The sequence below is a fragment of the Colletotrichum karsti genome (assembly GCF_011947395.1).
Source record: "Colletotrichum karsti strain CkLH20 chromosome Unknown Scaffold16, whole genome shotgun sequence".
In the NCBI taxonomy this organism is placed as follows: Eukaryota; Fungi; Ascomycota; class Sordariomycetes; order Glomerellales; family Glomerellaceae; genus Colletotrichum; species Colletotrichum karsti.
The window spans coordinates 168,237-183,415 of NW_024065916.1; the positions used below are offsets into that span (position 1 = coordinate 168,237).

At 54.0% G+C, this 15,179-nt stretch overlaps 3 protein-coding genes across 3 annotated transcripts; 2 read left to right on the forward strand and 1 right to left on the reverse strand.

Annotated features, from left to right (window-relative positions):
* Positions 1-437: 437 nt before the first annotated feature.
* Positions 438-1,631, forward strand: CkaCkLH20_05584 (uncharacterized protein; the record flags this gene model as incomplete). Its single annotated transcript, XM_038888302.1, has 1 exon — positions 438-1,631. The coding sequence occupies one exon, from the start codon at positions 438-440 to the stop codon at positions 1,629-1,631; it is 1,194 nt and encodes a 397-aa protein (XP_038746199.1).
* Positions 1,632-2,380: 749 nt separating this feature from the next.
* Positions 2,381-3,981, forward strand: CkaCkLH20_05585 (uncharacterized protein; the record flags this gene model as incomplete). Its single annotated transcript, XM_038888303.1, has 3 exons — positions 2,381-2,413; positions 2,495-3,007; positions 3,058-3,981. 3 exons carry the CDS (start codon positions 2,381-2,383, stop codon positions 3,979-3,981), a joined length of 1,470 nt encoding a protein of 489 aa, XP_038746200.1.
* Positions 3,982-10,930: 6,949 nt separating this feature from the next.
* On the reverse strand, positions 10,931-12,179 carry CkaCkLH20_05586 (uncharacterized protein; the record flags this gene model as incomplete). Its single annotated transcript, XM_038888304.1, has 2 exons — positions 10,931-11,923; positions 11,976-12,179. 2 exons carry the CDS (start codon positions 12,177-12,179, stop codon positions 10,931-10,933), a joined length of 1,197 nt encoding a protein of 398 aa, XP_038746201.1.
* Between the last annotated feature and the right edge of the window lie 3,000 nt (positions 12,180-15,179).

The window sequence follows — 15,179 nt, forward strand, 5'->3', positions numbered from 1 at the left end:
GAACAACCACCCAACAAGATCCCAAGACTTCGAAGATCCTACGACGAAAGATGAAATTACGACCTAGAAAGCCAGCCGTCGCGCAGCCGAGCAGTATGCAGTTGCGGCCCAGGAAACCCATCGCCGCATCCCCCTCAGCCACCAAAGTCAGGAAAGCTCCAAAGACAACCAGGCCTCCCGTCAAAGTCCAGAAAGCTTCGAAGACAACCAGGCCTAGAAAGAAGAAGCCCGCGACGACAAGAAGACTTAGGACAAGGAGACCTAAAGCTGATGTGGCCGCAACGTCCCGCTCAGCATGGCAAGTTCTGCCTGCCGAAATCAAGTTGATGATCGCGGAGGAGATGATTCGGTTAGTTGATGGAACGAGTAGACTGTGTGTTATGGCCAGTTTGTGTCGAGAGGTCCAAGAAGTCGTTGAGAAGCAAACATTCTCGTCGTTGCGGCTCTCTTCGAAAGCCGACATCCTCCGCCTAGATGAGGTGACTCGCAGGCCAGACAACGAAAAACGCAGGAAAATCATCAGCAAAATCCGTCTCGACACGGAGCTGCCGAGGTACGGACTCGACCGCTGCTGCGTCGAGGAGAGCCAAGCCATGATCGACGAGAACAACCGGGCATTCAACGGTCACATTTCCTCTCTCTTCAGAGTTCTGTCCGCGTGGGAGAGCACGGGTCTCACACTCGAGCTCAGAGCCTTTTCGATCAATGATGAGAGACACATATTGAAAAGGAACCCAAGTGTGCGCACCGATCGTTACTTGACATGTCCGTCATCCGACATGTCACCAAGACCCCTGCAACTCACCCTGGGGAGCCTTCTCGACGTCGAAGATGATCTCCCAGAAGTCTCGGCTGTAACCCAATTCATCGTCAGCCGAGAGAATCTCAGAGGTCTGGGCCCAGCAACACTTGCCCAACTCGTCAAAAGGCTCCCTCGCCTCCAGGACATCGTATATGAGTCCTGGCGAGATATCGACGAGGAGGGTCAAAAGAAGCGCGACGCGGCGATTGAAGCTTTGCTTGGCGGGCTTCAGTCCCATTTATTCATCAAAAATGTTTCGATTTGGGAAGCCCATCAGCTTGATCCTCGGCAGTTGGATAGACCAGGAAACCCCGCCCTAGCGTTAGCAGCAGCGAAGTTGTCTCAGCGACTGAAGAGTTTCTCTGCATCTTTCGTCTTCGACGCGCTGGACTTCTTCTCGTACTGCGAGCGAATTCCTCTCAGCTCTTGGCCGAAGTTGGAGTCGATCGCCTTGACGTCTGGGGTGGTTGGAAACTCGAGAGCCCTCGTCGCGGACCGGCTCATCATACAAGCCGGGCAGGTGGCCCTGCGTATGCCCAAGCTGCGACTCATGGAACTGTGGCACAGCGACCAGAGTGGGTATCAATGGTTCCTGTTTCGGTATGAGATTGTGAAAAAAAGACCAAAGGTGATGATTCAGGTAGCAATGCGGGAGTTGAAGCTGAGCCAGAGGGCTCGCGAGGTCTGGTCCCGGGTGGCGGCATCTGTCCCCGGGCCCGGCCTTGAAGTAGAAGACACGACCCCGAACGGCTTGAAAATCTTTCCGGTGAAGATCAGACTGCGGTCTAACGTCCGACAAGATATCACGACAAGGGTTCCCCTTCCCTAGCTACTTCTACTTGTTAACATTAGTTACTAATTTACTCACTTGAGAGAGGCGTGTCAATCAGATAGATGGACGAGACTTAGTGTAGAGACTCGAAGTGCTGTCAAGCGGGGAGAAGAAAAAGTTGTTGCGCGCTATGCGATTTCCAGCGAACAAGTAAGTCCCTGAGATATCGAAGTTGCTCCAAAACTTGTCCTAGAACAAATCCATGGCTGACTGGTGAAGTTGAAGCCATCGAGGTGGTTTCGGTCTTGGGCACTGGACAGAGCACCTTCACGTGGATGAGCACTGTCCCTGCCATCGATGAGATCCGTGCACGAAGATAGCAAAAGGGGCTGCGTGGAGTCAAAGCATAGAGGCTGGAAATGGCAGTTCATGCACCGAAGGAACCCAGGGTGGTGACGTTGAAAGTCGGGGAAACAAAACAAACTTCAGATAACACGGGGATTTACTCTGGAAGAAAAGCCGACCAATCAAGGCCGAGCCCCGGACGAAGCCCGGACGCTTCGGTGCGAGGTGCGGTCAGTGAGGCCCCACCTGTACAGCGGAGACATTCCCCCCACGTCTACGCGGAGCCATTTGCCCAGATTCACCGACCTTTTTTTTGCCCAAGAACTCGAAAGTTCCCCATCTTCGAGCAGCTTTAACCTGCAGGATAATTTCCAACAATTCTACAAGGGCTTCACCGCCGACCCTCCCCCCTCCCCCTCATCCTTTCACTTCCCCAGTAACCCTTGGTCAATATCGTCAAGATGTCGGCGGACGACCAGCAGTTCCTGGACGTTGTAAGTAGCTCTGTCCGTCCTCGAAAGCTCTCGAGCTTGTGATCACGAGCTCTGTAAACTGACGCCCATGCCCCCCTGCAGCTGTCCTCGCTGCCCAACCACATCCGCAAGTACTCGGACGAGTTCGCGAACCTGATCAACCCGCACGTCGAGAAGGCCGCCGAGGTCGTCAGAGAGACTCTGTCCACCACAGAATGGATTCCCGACTCCGTGCGTCCGAGCCCACCCGCCCGCCACATCCCCATCGAGGTGATAGCCGTCAGCCGGTACGAGAGGATCTCGGATTGGGTGTCGAGGAACAAGATCCTGACGGGCGCCATGGTGGCCGTCGTCGGAGTGGTGGCATACCGACAGTACAAGAGCAGCAGGTTCTGCCGTAAGACGCGGCGTGCGAAGCGGGCGAGGAACGGAGGTAGACTCGAAGTCGTCGTCATCGCTGGCTCGCCCGCCCTGCCCCTCACGAGATCTCTTGCCCTCGATTTCGAGAGGAGGGGTTTCATTGTCTACATCGTCTGCAGCGCCGAGGAGGACGAGCGTATGGTTCTCAGCCTGAAGAGACCGGATATCCTGCCTATGGGTATCGACACCACGGATGTGAGTACTCGACGTCTCGACGGTGCTGATCTGCTGCTAACGAACGACAGCCTCCTAGAGCGGGTGCGGCCATCGACAGCTTCGCCCAATACCTCCAGTCTCCCCACGCTCCCGCACCAAAGACCAAGCCGAACTTCTTGCAGCTGAAGTCCGTCATCCTCATCCCCTCGCTAAACTACCAAACCTCCCCCATCGCCACGATCCCGCCGTCCAGCTTCGCGGACCTCTTCAACACCCACCTCCTGCACCCGATCCTCACAATCCAGGCTTTCCTGCCCCTCCTGACGACCCGCCTCAGCCCGCCAGGCGAGAAGTGGACCCCTCCCAAGGTCCTTGTCTTCACCCCATCCATCATCTCCTCCATCAACCCACCCTTCCACGCCCCGGAGGCCACCGTCTCCTCCGCCCTGTCCGCCTTCACCGAGGTCCTCACCGCGGAGCTGCGGCCGTTGGGCATCCCCGTGACCCACGTCCAGTTGGGCACCTTCGACTTCTCCGGCTTCCAGCCCTCCAAGCAGATGCACCCTTCGCAGCGTGGCCTGCTGGAGGGCGGCGCCCCGGGTCCCGACGCCGACGCCACCGAGACCCTCATGTGGCCCGAGAACGCCCGCCACGCCTACGGCCGCAACTTCGTGGTCCAGAGCACCTCCGCCATCTCGGCCGGCCGCATCCGCGGGCTCAAGGGCAGCAACCTGCGTCACCTGCACAACGCCGTCTTCGACGTCATCGACGGCTCCATCACCAGCGGCACCGTCCGCGTCGGCCTCGGCGCCGGCGTCTACGGTTTCGTCGGCAAGTGGGTGCCCCGCGGCCTCGTCTCGTGGATGATGGGCATCCGCCGCGTCGACGAGCTGTCGGCGTGGCAGACCAGCTCCTACGACGGCTCGCTGGACGGCAGCAGCGAGAGCGGCGAGGGCACCGACTTCGTCGCGGTCCCCGACGAGGGGGCCAGCAACGTGTGGAGCAAGTCCTAGTAGGACTGGCTTACTCCTCTACTCACGATTGAAATAAAAGTGAAGTGGTTTGTGAGGACATATAGACAGACAGCCTTTTGAGGGAAACAGCACCGGAAATTCGCAAGCTATCTGTCGCTGTTTTGGCTCACGGGTTTATCGGACGACGGGATGACGGCTACGAAAGTTGAAAATGTCTCGCTTTGTCCGAGGAGGACGCCACTCTGGTTACGTACGCCCTCCTTGAGGGGTTATGAATAACGACACACACACCGTTCATAAGGGAAAACAGGGATCACGACTCATTTGAACATAGGAAATAGCCATGATAGCAATGAAGATTACTTACATGGCCTACTCATACATCGTTGTCTCAATGCTTTGCAGTCGAGTGGCCAACCGTAGAAGGGGTGACTTGGTTCTATCTTTCTTCCAGTTGACATCTAGTCTCGACTAAGGGGTCTTCCTACGCCTTGAATCATTGTAATCAATCAACGAACCGTTCGGGATTTGCCTCTCGGATGGTAGAGGGTTCAGACGGGCTGAAGAGAGATGGGCGAGGTGATACTTAGATCGTTGTGTTTTAGCATTGTGTATCGTCCCGGGCTTGACGACGCAGCATTATTTCTTTACCAGTCGACGGTGAAGATCCTATCGTTGGTGACAGCCCGAGAGGCGTAATACACAGCTCACCACCTTGCTGCAGTCTGCAGCTACGCACTTACTCTTTACTGTGATGGCAACTCTCACTGGTTAAGACGGATCAACTGAGTTCCTTCTTCTCGTTCCAAGATGAAGTGTTGGCTTTCCCGGTTTTCTTTCGCGAAGGTCTTGGGTTCACAGGTCGTTTGATGGATAACCCAGCCAGATTGGTGTAGGCGAGAGGGAAGCTAGCGGAGTCAAGTGTTTCCATCACAGACAAGGAAGCGTCGCTGTCCGGTGTCTTTCTTCGTCGCTCTTCAAGTGTTTATTTCCCCTGACAATAACCCATGGGTGAGATGGAGAAAAAGAGTGTAACTCATATCCCCTGTGATAGCCTCGAGCTTCACCCGGTGCAGGTGAATAACGGTGAGTCTGCATATCCCGGGAAGACTCATCCTATCCGGCCCGGGATATGAAGGCGTGAAGAAAAACAATGAAGGAGTACACCCGGTTGACCAGGTTGAGGTCATGGATCATTCTGGGGGTCTTTAAAGGCTCGATACCTAGTTCTCATGAGAAGAAACAACTCAAAAACACAGCCGAAGTTATCTTCTCCGGTGGTCCGACTGATGGAGATAATCACGTCACCTCCACCCTGGCGAGCAAGCTCGACATGGCCTGACGCTCGCCGCTGATGACGATACACTTCGATGTATATATAGCGCGACAGGACAAGAGTTGCCGTTGCTCGAACAGCTATCATCGGCGATGTGCGACGTGAGGTATTGTGCATGCAAAGCTCAGTTAGTATGGAGACGTGAAGCAAAATGGGAATTTCGCTATGCTGGGCTTCTAGTGGTGGATGATATTCGCGGATTTCCGGGTTTATATTGTGATGAATAGAAAAGCGACTCGGGACGACGAGGATGAGATCCGGAAGATTTGCGGAGTTGGAATGGAAGACCACCGTCCTCGGCTCCCCGCCTTGTAGATACGGACTGACCTGGCCAAACAACGAAAAATCAAACCATGCCATTGCCTCATCACAACTACGACCAGTGCAATCTAACTAAATCATTATATTCCAAAATGGGAGAGCCTCGAGACTACATCACGAGAAAGCCAAAATTGAAACGAAAAAAAAAAAACAATGAGCTGCCTCGAGACTTATGCAAGGTCACCAGACCTCGAACCCTCGATCTTTGCCGAAACCAGGCATCCGACTCCACCCCTAGACCATCTTCACGCAGCGGCCTTGCTCACTGTTGAAAGAGTCTGGGAGGTGAGGGTGGGTGGCTATGAGGCTAGCACGTACGTGCCCTGATGAGTGGTGTCGTCTGTCAAAGGCGCGGGTTTGAGGATGTACGCCGTGACGGCAGATGCGTTGAGCTCATGAAATCAGAACCCGCGCATTTCGGCGGAAGGGCTGGTTTTTATAAGAGATAAGGAAGGCTATGAGGTATTTGGCTAGGATTTCCGCAGTTCTCTCCTCACCCACTGGAGTGTCTGGGATTTCTCTCGTCAACGTCAAGATTTCTAGAGCCACCAAACCGTACCCCTCCGCTCACTATTACCATGGTTCAGGCAGTGTTCATCCCCAAAACCTACATCGTAGTCATCTCTCGTTATCCTCACGTGTGGTGTAATCAGCACCGCATACTCTCGGAACCGCAATCGACGATAGGCGCAGCCTGCGTCCCGTCCCGAACCTCTACACGCATACTCTCCAGCCGGCTGAGGGATGGCACCAAGCCGTGAACATCGCAATGCGACTATGCTTGATAGACAGCGTATCTGGTTTCACCAACTGGTGGGAAGAGATGTCGGCTTTTATATGTCTACCACCATGGCACGCGGAGGAGCATCTGGCTTGCGTGTGGAACCAGTCGTCGTTCGGAAAGACAAGAACTCCTAGAGGGAACATCTACAGGCCGCCAACTGCCGCAAGATGAATGAGAAGTCAGAGACACAGCTTGTCAAAGGTAGCCTGCGGCATCGAGGCCAATATATATCTGGCTAAAAGTGCCTCTCCTCCTCCGATGTCATGACAGCAGATAGACTCAGGCTCCCAAGTGTGGCTTGTCGAGAACAGGACTAAACCACAGGGTTCATATGTCGACGATGCGGACGCATGCTGTTTTGTTTCGCGTAGCGATTCTAAAGAAATCCAACCCTTTGCCATCCGTCACTATTCCGTCTCAGCGGTCACTGTCATCTGCTGAGTATCATGCCGCCCTAATACATGGAGGATGAAAACACGTACGGGTAGTACAAGTTTAGTCGATAGAATAACATGGGAAGCCAAGTCCCAAGCAAGTATCAGTATTTGCGTTCATCGACAATGCTTCCCAAGAGCTCCGGGAAATCCTAAAGCAGTCACGCGTGGCGCGAACAGGAAAAAAAACATGCTTGACTGGCTATATACTCCTCATCTGGTTATGCGGAACCCAACCAGCGACAATAAGAACAAGTAGCAACCGCAGGAGGAGACGAGAACCCGCTGCTAGAGGCAACACTCAGAAGAGCCATTGCGGTTGAGAAGTTTAGACATCATTGCTCGCTTGGGATCTCTGAGAGTCTAGACAGATCCTGAACAAGTTGTTCTCCAGAATGAAGAAAACCAAGTGTAGCTCCCACACGAAGATACAACTACTCGTTCAACTCAAGAAAGAACAAGAAACCAACTACATATGTAGCAGCTGCCAGATTCGCCTCAGGCTTCGATCGAGATTTAATTTCACATTCAACAAGGCCCGGCCAGCAGGCCTGTATACTACACGACGTTCCTCGTCGCCGTTACCTCTGGTGCATTCACCGCCGCATACTCTCGGGAACTTCGATAGACGACGCTGCGACGCCCCGTTTCGAGTGAAGAACCCTGGTTTACGAATAATGTCGGCAATCGTCAGATAGACAGCATGTACCCCATTAGAGTGAACACGTGGATTCTTTCGGCGTCTACGCGCCCACGGCGCGCCTGGTTGAGGGGCTACGAATCGGCGAGACACTCTGTTTATTTATACCGTAAGTAAGCTTCCCATGCTGTATGCGAACTCTAGATCGTGTATATAACAGGCACATATCTTCCTGTCTTTCTGACTACTTAGGGAGAGAGCAGATCCAGGCTTGAGATCTCGTCAGGAAAACCACCCGTCTTCGATGAGAACCGTCCAGCCCCGTTCAAGCGAGATCTCGTAACCCTCGCTGATCACACTTTTGTGGCCTGGCCTCTCTCTCTCTCTCTGGTGTCTCCCTCTTTTTCGAGCGTAGCCATCCCGCAATCAGCGCAAACCAAACAGCAACAAATACGAGTTCGTGAAAAGAAAACCCGGATTTTCCTACACAACTCGACCATCCACGCCCGGCACCCGCCGACGATCCAGTTGCTGATAGAACAAACCGATGCAGCCGATCGAATTCGTCTGCGTCCTCTTGTTGGTTCTGGAAGTGGTGTCTGAGGGCGGTGAGCCGTCTACTAGATATACTTACTCCGAACTCATAGCTCACGAGCCTCGTCGTCTTGCCAGATCGGTCACTTAACACCGGGAAGAAGGGGCATTCCCAACTATTCAGCTCTTAGCCCCAACAAGACAAGAGGCTCGGCCCGCACGAAGGGAAAAGCAACAATAAGAAATGGAAAGCAGGTCCATGGGGAGTAGTACTCGTCAGAATACTCAAGCGTCAATGAAGAGATGTAGTGCACGAGCAGAGGAGCCAAGTAGTATCTCAACCGGTCTCAACGCGTATATATAACCACGAGCCAGAAGCTAAGCCGTCATCACATACTTTCAAACCTCGGCCTCAAGCAAATAATCCACCAAACGTCAGCGAGGCGCATACCCCCTTACTTTTCAACCACCCAAAGACATAAAAACCAAGCAAAGTATCCGTCCATCCACCCATCCACCCATCCACCAAGACTCCCCGATCAGAATCCCCTTCCCCCGCCATCACATCTTCACAAATCACGCTCAACACATCCGGGACTCACAATACGTCGTCAGCCACCAAGATCCCCCACCTCCCATCCAGCACGCATGTCCCCCATCTCCAACGTCCTCTCCACGGCGTCATGGATGAACCCGGCCACGGCTAATAGCATGCACCGACCTCGAATGCCAAGATCAGACGAACCGCCACGACGACACATCGCATTCTTCCCAGCGAACATCCCAGATACCCAGGGCCTGCATGGTTCGAATCGGAATATCATCTCACGTCCGAGCCAGCATCACCCCTCACACCACCGAGACCCGGACCCGGATCCCGATCTGCTATATGCAAGTGCGGGCGGGACGCATGAACCTCCTCTCTCAGTGACTCACTCACCCATTCACTCATTCAATCCCACACAGCCAACCAAGTAAAAAAAAAACCAAGGAGCAAGAAAATCCCATACCCATATCCGTAGAAGAAGAGAAAAGGGGGGGATAAACCCGGGACAAAACCACATGGGGCATAACCACAACAGCCCCCAATCCCGCATAACGCATCTCAATGCACTCACTCCCTCTCCCCGGCCAAATCATCTCCGACCCACGCATATCATATCGATTCATACCAAAAAAAAAAAAAAAACACATTCACATCCAATCTCGACATCTCCAACCCTTCTTTCCCCAACCAAGCCACTCAACAACCTCATAAACCCGTAATCATTTGCTGCTAGGTCGTGACACACCAACCCGGACCAAAGAAATTCCCCTCCCCTCACTCACCAAAAAACCCCTGTCCCTTATCCATGAATCCCAATTCCCAAATCACATCAAGCTCACCTTCGCTTCACCCAACACCCCCACTCCCGTCGTAACTAAACCCCACTAGAAAATGTCCCCATCCCAGCTCCAATCATGACGTGAGGAGAGTCCACCTCTCTCTCGGATGGAATTGCCAGTCCAATACATCAGACCAGATCCAAAGCACGAAAAGATGGACAGCAACAACATCTACAGGGCGAGAAAGAGAGGGCGTCTAAATCCGAGATTAAACGCGCGATAAAGATTCCCGTCAGTACATGCACAACATCCAAATCTCCCATAGTATAAACACAAATTGGTTGGCCTCCAGCTCTTCATCTGTTCCCCCCCGGTGCTTATTATGCGGTCAGCTATGATTAGCAGCACCGCACCACCACCAACTTCAGCCCCTCCCGGGGGGAGGTTGGGTGCCACGGGGCGTTCATTTCCCATGTGGACTTACGGAAGACGATCCTTTCCCCCTTGCGCGACACCGCAAGACCAGCAGTGTGCTACACCGAAAGTTCATCAAACATCGGTCACGATCACACGATTGAGACAGAGGAGGGCAAGATTGTATAGAGTGCAGAGAATTTTTACTCTTTTTTTGTGCCTTTGTACAACTACCTTACACAGGGAGGGAGTGCAAATGCGGGTATACGAAAGTCTCGAGGGCTCTCACCCCGGCTGGTTCCCGGGAACGGCGTAATTACTGTCGTTCCAATCGTCCCAATTCATCCAGAAATCTTCCTTTTGCGATGAGAGAGAGAAACAAATCCAGCCTCTCTCCAAAAAAAACAACGTGAACCAAATCCGTCCCTGAAAACTCATGTCCGTTGGCGGCCCATTAGGGGATATCCGGCCGCCAAAGAGATAAAGAAGCAGGACAAATCCGTCCATCATCTCGGAAATGGTGTTAATCCCAAGTCGCGAAAGGTGCCGGCCAAAGGGGGTCGTGTCGTCCCGTATTTGGTCCAGGCGAGAACTCTCCATCGGATCGATGAATCTTCCCAACGCGTTCCGTCGAAAAATAAAAACCACCTCACTTTTTTTGTGCTCCCGTCGAGAAGTTTCCTCTGGTCGAGTCTCTTCCCGAGACTCTGCAATCTGACTTCGTTGTTGACCATCCTTTCGCATCATTGAAGGTCGGGTGTCGAATCTCTCGCTCCCCTGTACTCCTCCGACTGCCGACGGAGACCACCACTCTCCGAATCCTTCACCCTTCCGGGGGTGACCTTCTCGCGAACGTAAACTCTTCTTCGGGTGTTGTGTAATAAAATCCGCTGAATGCTGAAAAAAAACTCGGGGGTTGGGTATGATCCGTATTCCTTTTTTTGGGACACTTCTGCTGAGTGAAAAATGGACTTTGTTGCAAAAAATCAAATCGCTCGATGCCATGACTGCTGAAATAAACCATTCTGAATGCCGCATGCAAACAATCTTTTTTCCTTTTTTACTTCCTGGACACGCTTAAATGCCCTGCCACGGTAAAGAGGGGAAAGCTTCGATTGCCCGTATCGTAGCGTTGGACGCTGTGGGTATCCGCTCGGGGCCGATGCAAGCACCGGTCCCAGGGCTCGACTCGAGGTCGGTTAGGCCATGTTCTGACCTGTTGTGTTTTGAACAAACGGGGCGAATTGCTGTTGCTGAGCAAACGCCACGGTGTTCGGTTGAGGGGTGGGGGTGACCGGGCATCTCGGTGGCGGGTAGCCTTCCTTGGAGACGTTGCCGTAGGCGGCGCCGTCGGGAGTGATGGGTGGGGTCATGTACCCGTCGGCGACTCCTTGGACGGCTCCGTGGCCTTTGTGCGGGGTGCTGTAGATGCTGGCCTGTTTTGTTGACTCAGAAGGCGGACTCGGAGGGCCGGACTGGGCGCGGGCGATGTTGGCCTGGTGGGCCATGAACGACGCCAGCTTCTTGGAGACGCCGGAGAGGTGCGGTGACGAGTACTTTCTTGCCAGGGCGACGGAGGGGCTGTGGAGGTGTTGGGACAGAGTCAAAAGGGTGACGTTCTCAACGTGGTCCCACTCTCCGTCGTTGACCTCGGGCTCGCCAAGGATCGCTCTTGCCAGGGCCAGAGAGGAACGAGCCATGATGGAAGGCTTGGTGGAGACGAAGTCGCGGTGGTACAGGGCGATCTCGCAGATGTAGGCAGCCATGTGCTCGACCTCAACCTTGTCGTGCTCCTCAGCGACGATGAGCTGGGTGAAGAAGTCGACGGTGGGGTGGCCGATGGTCCACTCGAGGGTGTTGAGGACGTGCATCTCCATCTGCGTGAACATGCCGGCGTCGTAGAGCCCGCAGCACATGTTGTTAAGCTCGTGGATCTGGGGAACGCGGTCCTTCTTGTCTCCGTACTTGGCGGCAATCAGCAGAGCAGCACAGCCGACGAGCTGGTAGTGTTGCTTGTAGACGACACGCTTGGAGCAGTACCGGTCGAGAAGGTTGACGGTGAGGAACAGAGTCTCGGGGAGGAGGGCGAAGGCGGCATGGGCCTCGATGAGGAAGTCGATGAGGTAGGGTCTCATGTACCATTGAATCTCACGTTGCATGTCGATGAGGTTTGCGTCGGGCATAGTCTCATCCTGGTGCATTGTCAGCAAGGCAGGTCATCCTACAAGTCCCTCCTCGTCTTACCTCCATGTGCCTCATGTGCTTCATGATATCCTCCAAGTACTCGTCGCCGGCAATACGGGAAAGCTCGCTGGCGATGATCTCCTGCCGTTGCCTCGCAATCATCTTGGCAGCATCCCGGGTTCCCATCCGTGGCCTTTCGGGTTGGTCATTGGCCTCTGTGAAGTAGGTGGGATCGGTCTGCTGTTGTTGCTGGTAGTACGCCATTATGAATCGAGGTGTGGGTGAGTCGAGGGCGGTTGTAAGGGGGTTGGACGATGACGGTCGAAGTTCCGTTTATGGAAAGAGTGACGATTAAGTTCTCCAGGAAGCTTTTTTGGGAGACGGAAACGAGAAAAAAAAAAAAAAGAAAAAGTCAAGAATCGGCTGCCGCAGGGAAAGAGTGTGGAATGGTGCGACCGAAGGATTAGAATATTAGTATTAGAAGGAGCGTGATGAAGATGATGAACAGGGTTCGGCAAAAGAGTGACTGTGGCTGGATGTGAAGCCGAAAATGATGCGAGACCGAGTTCCTCGTGCGGGATGACGGACGGCAAGGTGGCCGGGAGACTGGCCGTTTAAAGGAGATGTCGATTGGAGGGCTCTAGAAAACGGGCGGTTTTTGGTTAGCTCAGAGGTTCCTTTGACGATCGCAGGCGCTCAAGACGGCCTAGAGCAGCGTAAATTGTGAGACAGGCAACTATCACGAGTGAAGGCGGGCGCGATCCAGGGCTATCGGAGACAGTTGCTGGAGAGCCCAAGGGCAGTTGTCGGAGTCGTTCCGGCGCCCTCTCATTCGACAATTGGAGGGTGGAGACGGGTTGGCACGAGAGGAGATGGTCGAGTCAAGCAGATTGGCGAATGCTGACTAGGGCTAGACAGAAGAGGATCGAAGGGGATGAAGGGGGTTTGGAGAGGGCAGGTGAGAAGTGACTGGGAGACGGAGTGTGTGATGGCGAGGCTAACCACGCTGGTGGGAGGACCAGGCTGTCGAGACAGGTGAAATGAGACAATTCCTGAGGGTTGGATGGGAAGCCGCGAATCAAGGCATCCTGTGATTCTCTCCTGTACGGCGAATGTGGGGTGTTTCCTCGGAACCAAGATGGCGGCAGGCTGGAGGGCAGGGAGGAGATGGGGTTCGAGATCAGTTCGTCCGACTGACATGAGATGGTGGTGGTGCTAGATGGGAAGAAGGTTGGGCAGGGTTCGGAGATGGAGACGAAGGTTCATCCCGTCATGAGGCCAGCCCAATGCGGTCGTTGTCGATGTGCGGCGGCATACATGTCAGGATTTGCGGCATTTCACAAAACGTACCTTCACAAACGATGTCCGAGGACAAAAAGAGAAAGTCTCCTATAATCCTGATGGGATCATGTATGATGACTTGGTTGGACGGTGTCGACAACTCGTGAGATTGGGAGGGATTTCCGTGACGGATTGGACCAGCGACGAAGCGAATCGCAGCTGGCAGCTTTCCAGAACCGAGATCGCAGGGAAATCGGGTTGGAATGAGGGCGGATTGAGAGGCCGGCGGAACTCAAGGGAGTGAGTTGTCGTCGTCGTCGTCGGGGCGGGTGGTTGCACGTCTGAATCGAGTTCCTCGGGGTCGAAGCGAGGAATTCTTCAGGGGGCGGATTGGTCGCAGTGTCGAGGGATTGGGGACGTGGGTGGTTTTGGTCGGAATCGAAAAAAGAAGTGTAGAAAATACCAATCAAGGTCTTCTGCACTGTTTTGAGTCTTTCTCCTTTTTCTTCTTCAAAAAATCCAAGTCTCTTGCTCCTTCTTCTTTGCAGGACTGCAGCTCCAAGCGAATGGTCGTCAAGTGAACCCTTTTGAATGACCGAGGCGGGAGGAGAGCGAGGGGCGGGTTGGGTTAGCGAATAGGCGAAACTGGTCGTCCTAGTTGCTGGATTGTTGGTGTGTGAGATCAACTCTCGGACCGTGGTCGGAAGAGTGAGTCGAGGGTTGGCGGTGATGGTGGAGGGTTGGTGGTGGTGATGTCGAACCTGAGGGAGGAGGGACGTCGACCAGATTAAGACTCTCTCCTGCCTTCCTTTTTTTTCCTGTTCTCTGGAGGGGGGGGGGGGGGGTTGAGGTTAGAGAATGGAAAGACCCTTTTAGTCGTTTTCGGCGAGTAAAAGAAGTCAGGAAGGACTGTCTTTGGAGAGGTAATGAATGGATGGGGAGAGACGAAGAGGGAGGAAGGAAGGGGGGAGAGGAGGGTAGGTAAAGGGTTGGAGAGCGGAGGAGGAGATGAAAAAGGATTGGAAGAGAACGAAGGTGTTTTAACCAAGCCCACGACACTCCTGCACCGCAATTGAGCAGGCAAGGTACCTTACTCTCTGTATGGAGAATGGAGAATGGAGAATGGAGATGGGCCCTCCTTCGTGAGGTACACCGTACAGCTTTGGCCTTTTCGGTTTAGGGGAGACTGAGGTGGACTGCTGCAAAAGAGAGGGGAGGGGGTGCGGACACACCAGACAGACAGACACCTCAGGACAGAAGGACAGAAGAGAAGGACGCGATGGACAGGGACAAGGAACAAGCTCGAACCAGGCTTAAGCCGGGGCGGGACGGACAGGGCATGGGACTGAAATGGTACGTACCGTACACGCTGAAGCCTCCGACCAGTGGCAGTGAGTGGACTGGACAGCTTCAGTGCTGCCGCAGCACTTTACTTGCAGAGACGGCCCTCTTTTTCCTTGCAGATGTGCCCTGCACCTGCAGCAGTAGCAAGATGCTGGCTGATGTGGGAAGAAGCAGAAGCAGGCTGACGGGACAGAATGAGAGAGAGGACGGCTGACTACCTACCTAACAAGTCCCTGTTCTGCCTCTGTCTCTGCCTGTGGCCGTGTTTCTCGCTCCAGTTACCCAACGCCAGCAGACGAGGCAGACGGAGACCAGCAGGCAAGCACAATTGATTGTCTTCTCTCTCTTTTTTTCTGCTGTTACCGTCCCCAGTGATGGACCAACTTGAAGACGGATGATGCCTGTCGCGAGAGCACGCCCCGAGTGGATGGTGGACTTGTCGGGTGGACCGTAACAGGCGTGATATGACGCTCGATTGGACGCTCCTCAACAGGTACCTTGCGCCGTGTGGTATTGGCAGGTAAAGGTAGCAGGAGGAAGGAGGTGTTGGGTGCGTTTGGCACCGTGGCCCTGACGCCGCAGACAGACAGACACCAGACACCAGACACACAGGACAAGGCAAGGTCCTGCTGTAGCTAG